Source organism: Tasmannia lanceolata, unplaced genomic scaffold (genome assembly GCF_043159265.1).
Source record: "Tasmannia lanceolata isolate RefF3 unplaced genomic scaffold, GAP_Taslan_0.1 ptg000054l, whole genome shotgun sequence".
NCBI classification, from domain to species: domain Eukaryota; kingdom Viridiplantae; phylum Streptophyta; class Magnoliopsida; order Canellales; family Winteraceae; genus Tasmannia; species Tasmannia lanceolata.
Window position 1 is genome coordinate 2,776,667 of NW_027518731.1, and position 4,820 is coordinate 2,781,486.

Here is a 4,820-nt window from a genome sequence, read left to right on the forward strand (position 1 = left end):
ATTGTGGCCCGTCAAATGTATGGTTTGGATCATAAAGTGCATTTTGAACCAATAAAAAGAGCCTTTCCCTGGAAATCATCTCTATATTGGAATATATACGGAAGTGCACGTATTCTTTTAAAAATAAAGTGGGTCCATTTTGTTCAAATATATAAATGATTCAATTGGTAGGCCCCCTTACCATAAAAATAATCTCCATTCTATGATCCTCTTCAATCTATAGAAATTTCTATAGGGTGTAGTTTACTATAGATCAAAGGGTTAGGATCATGCGATGGAGTTGATTTGGGGGCCTAGTAACATTAAGGCCCAATTGTAGGCCCCACCCTTATTTTTCAAAATGAAGTGTACGGCCCACACCATAGGATGATCCAAGCCGTCCATTTGATGGGCCCAACGTAAATAGTTTGTGCCCCAAAATCATTTCAATAGGATGATCGCAACCCTCCGATCTATAGAGGTTTTCATAATATGCAGTTTCTCTTTAGATCCGAGGGCTAGGATCATCCCGTGGAAATAATTTTTGTGTACACATCCTATTTATGATGTGAGCCATTAAATGGACGGTTTCAGATCATCCTATGGTGTGGGCCGTACAAGTCATTCTGAGAAACATGGGGCATACATTGTTCAAGCATTTAAATAAATTAATTGTTGGCACCACCATCCGTTTATGTTAAAAGAGAGACCGGTAGTGGTTTGTATAGTGTTGTACTGGTCGGGCGGGGGGTGCGAATATCACTGCCCCTGAACAAAGCTTTGATAGATCAAAGATGCCCTGATGATCCAATCAATGTACCACATTTGGATTCCCCTGATATGATCATTTATCCGAGGCAGAACAAAGTACTGTGAAAATGACAAAGCAAACAATCCTAACGAATCCTAGCCGTTCGATTCAAATAAGAAAATATCGTAACTGTCTAACTGTCCCAATTTATCTCCCAACTACCCCAAAATCTCCCTTATAAAATAACCTACCAAATAAATTCCCCAAACATACCAAAAAATGGAAAGAAGAGGGAAAAAAAAGAAGGGTGAAATGACCGAAAAGCCCCGCTCTTCACCTTCACTCCCGTGGACGACAAAGCTCTTTGGCTACTTCATCATCGTCGCTGCAAACGCCGCACGGCGGGATAACGGCACCGTTAACCGCCGTCTCCTTAAGCTCCTCGTCCCACGTACCCGTGCTCACGGAAAACCGGTCAAAGGAGTTAAAACCTTCGATGTCACCGTTGACCGGACCCGAAACGTGTGGTTTCGAGTCTTCACTCCAACGGAAACCGTCAATGACGGTAACGGAGGAAACGGACTTCCCGTCATCGTTTATTTTCACGGCGGGGGTTTTGTCGTTCTATCTCCGGACACGAGGGAATATGACGCTATGTGCCGTAGGATTGCTCGCAAGATCCCTGCCATCATCGTGTCCGTTCATTGCAGACAGTGTCCCGAGTACCGTTCCCCTGCGCCGTACGATGATGGCGTCGACGTAATCAGATTCCTTGACAAATCTAACGGTTTGATTCCCGGCGCGGACTGGGCCAGGTGTGAAGTGAAACCACAAATTGCTTTAAAAGCTTGAGCTATTAGCCTATTAGAGTTAGGAGATTTTATATGGTGTGAGACCTTATAATCCGCATTTTTCAAAAAGTACTTTACAAACCGTCCATGCGATGGAACACAAAGGAGATAGGCTGTTTCCCAAAACTCATTTCCATAGGATGATCCTAGCCCTCAAATCTATAGAGGTTTCCATAATATGCAGTTCCTCTATAGATCTGAGGGTTGGGATCAACCTATAGAAATGATTTTTGGGCAAAACCTATTAGGGGAGCAATGTGGGTCGGGTTGAGCTTTTGCTAAAAAATGAATTGGACTAAACCCGAACCTTATTTTAAGGTAAAAGCTCAACCCGAATTATGAAAAATTGACCTAAGGTGCACCCCTAAAACCTATTTACATCATGGCCCATCACATGTACGGTTTGGATCATCCTAGAGTTGGTGGACATTTTATATGATGTGCCCGTACAGTCCTGTATTTTTCAAAATGTACAATATGGCTCACTCCATAGGTTGATCCATATTGTCCATTTGTCGGGTCACAATCAAAATAGGTTTTGCCCAAAAAATCATTTTCATAAGATGCTAACCCTCCGATCTATAGAAGTTTCCATAATGTGTAGTCCCTCCATAGACTGGAGGGATTGTATTTGTTGGTGATAAGTGCAACTATTCTTTGATAATGACACTCCTACGTCCCCATTCTTTGTAATCTTTGATAATGACCCATATTTTCAAAAGTATGGTACGGCCTGCTCAATAGTATGATCCAAACGGCCCATTTGTTGAGCCACTGGTAAATAGGTTGTGCCCCAAAAATCATTTCCATAGGATGATCTTAGCCCACCAATCTATATGGGGACTACATACTATGGAAACATCTATATATCAGAGGGTCAGGATTATCCTATGTAAAAGGATTTTTGGGGCACAAGGTATTTATGCTGCGGCCCAACAAATGGATGCTTTGGTTCATCCTATGCAGTACACATTATATAAAATCTCGTGTAGGTATTATTTAATCATTTATACTACAACATTCTCCTGACTCATGCTTCTAGGTCTAATATAGGAGAAATTATATGGTGGCCGACCGTGTAGAAACAAGGGCGGAAAGAGAGAAAACTCCGCACCCTTAATTTTTATTCGAACAGAGAGTCAAAAAAAAAGAGGCTTTTGTCGGATAAAAAATAAAGGGTGGATGGTGGATGGGTTTTCTCTCTCCAACCTTTACATGTAAAGGTCGGTCACCATATAAAATCACGTGGTACAGCTACTCCAAAAGCTTAAGCATTTTGCTTTGACGAATTCAGGGGCTCCCTTCCAAAAATGAAATAAAAAAAATAAAAGGCCGAAAGGGCGCCCCAATTGGCAGCATGTGGCCAAAGTGCAAGTCCCTTGCAGCCAACTGGGGCGCCCTGTCAGCTTTTCTTTCAAGGGCGCCCTTCAGTCTAGCATACCTATTAATCATTTATTGTTCAACAGATGCTTCCTCGCAGGGGACAGCTCCGGTGGAAACGTGGCCCACCACGTGGCCCGAATGATCTCTGAGATCCCAAAATCCGAGTTTCGGGCAATTAAAATGATCGGTCTGGTGTTGTTACAACCGTTTTTAGGCGGACAGGAGCGGACCCCGGCCGAGTTACGACTCGTCCGAGTTCCATTATATTCATTGAGTTTGGCAGACTGGGTGTGGAAAGTGTTCTTACCAGAGGGTTCGGACCGGGACCACGAGGTGGCCAACGTGTCAGGGGGCCCGAGATCGGTCGACATATCGGGTTTGGATTTTCCCGCTACGCTCATTTTCGTAGCAGGTTTTGACCCGTTACAGGACTGGCAGAAGCGATATTTTGAATGGCTGAAAAAATCAGGTTTCGAGGCGTATTTGGTAGAGTATCCGAGAACTATACATGGATTTTACGTATTTCCAAAATTGCCCGAATCTTCAATGGTAATTACGGAGATTAGGAAGTTCATTGAGAAGCAATCTAGTAAGGTTAAAAATGTAGAACAAAATTGTTAATCCTGTGGTTAAGATCACCTCTTTGGGCCTTTGGGTGTATCTCTACTAGTAGAGAATAACTATGCAGAAATTCTCTTTTGCGATTAATAATAAAATCTAATTTCTAAGAGGGGATGTATATGAAATATAGACAGTTGATCTTGTAGAAATCATGAGCTGACTCGCATAGTGATCGTTACACCTTGAACGAACATTCCAAGAGTAAGATAAAGGACTACAAAGGATCAACGTTCAGATTATTGTAGTGTTGTTAGATATCACTATCGTTATAATTTCATGTTGTACGAACTCTTATTGTCTTTTATGTGTAAGTTGTTTTCTATTTGTCAGGACATACGCTCCACTTGTTTGTCGTGTAGTATTTAAAGGGATTTCCTCTTACCTCCCTTTAAATACTACACGGCAAAAATCATTTCCCGATATTTATCTTTGATCATTAATGGTATCTGTCAAACTAGCACGGCCATAATTCGACTCCTCAAATTGATAAATCGACTCCCCATGTGTCTTTCTCTCTCCTCTAGGTTAGAGAGAGAAAGAGGAGGGAGATAGACACATGGGGAGTCGATTTATCACTGCTCAAAATATATTGCAAAGAATAAAAAATGGCAATTGATATTGGCACCGCCATGTTTTGATAATTGCACTAAATTACTTTGTCCTCTCTTTTTTAATTGGCTTCTGACAGCTTTTTGAGAAGTGTAATAAGCTTTGACGGCTGGTTTTATAATAAAAGACAAGATGATTTAGTGCAATTATAAAAATATGGAAGGCAATTCCGGGAGCGCAACCCCTAAGCTCCGATTGGAGCGCATGTTTCAACGGATCCACTTCGGGTCGGATCCACCTATGTCATAGTCACGATCCATTCAAATTCCTTATCGGTCGGGTCAGAGTCGGATTGTTCTTCAGATCTTACTTTCCATGTCATGATCACGATCCATTTTGATTCGGACCGTCCATCGGAGTGTCCTATTATGTCCCACTAAGCTAAATAAACAATTAATTTTCTAAAAAGAGATAGAATGGCAGTCCACTATTAGTGTGTCTTTATGCATTTTCTTCAATTAAATTAAAAATTTATCTATGTTTAATCTATGTGTATAATAATGCTTATAAATAATAAAACTAATCAAAATTACATACACAAATATAATGTATAACTATTATCAAAGAATATGATGCATAAAGAACAAAACCCCTCTCTCTTTTCCTTCTTGAAAGTATGAAATGAA

General features: G+C 41.0%; 1 protein-coding gene across 1 annotated transcript; it reads left to right on the forward strand.

The window, feature by feature from the left end:
- Positions 1 to 988: 988 nt before the first annotated feature.
- LOC143864773 (putative carboxylesterase 18) lies at positions 989 to 3,917 on the forward strand. Its single transcript, XM_077375591.1, has 2 exons — positions 989 to 1,545; positions 3,048 to 3,917. Exons 1-2 carry the CDS (start codon positions 1,010 to 1,012, stop codon positions 3,583 to 3,585), a joined length of 1,074 nt encoding a protein of 357 aa, XP_077231706.1. The 5' UTR covers positions 989 to 1,009; the 3' UTR covers positions 3,586 to 3,917.
- Positions 3,918 to 4,820: the final 903 nt, after the last annotated feature.

What these genes read in the sequence shown, in the direction of transcription:
- LOC143864773 (XM_077375591.1), top strand. Translation starts at nt 1,010, where the DNA reads ATGGAAAGAAGAGGGAAAAAAAAGAAGGGTGAAATGACCGAAAAGCCC. An exon ending in CCCGGCGCGGACTGGGCCAG is followed by an intron (nt 1,546 to 3,047) that starts GTGTGAAGTGAA and finishes ATTGTTCAACAG; the next exon opens with ATGCTTCCTCGCAGGGGACA.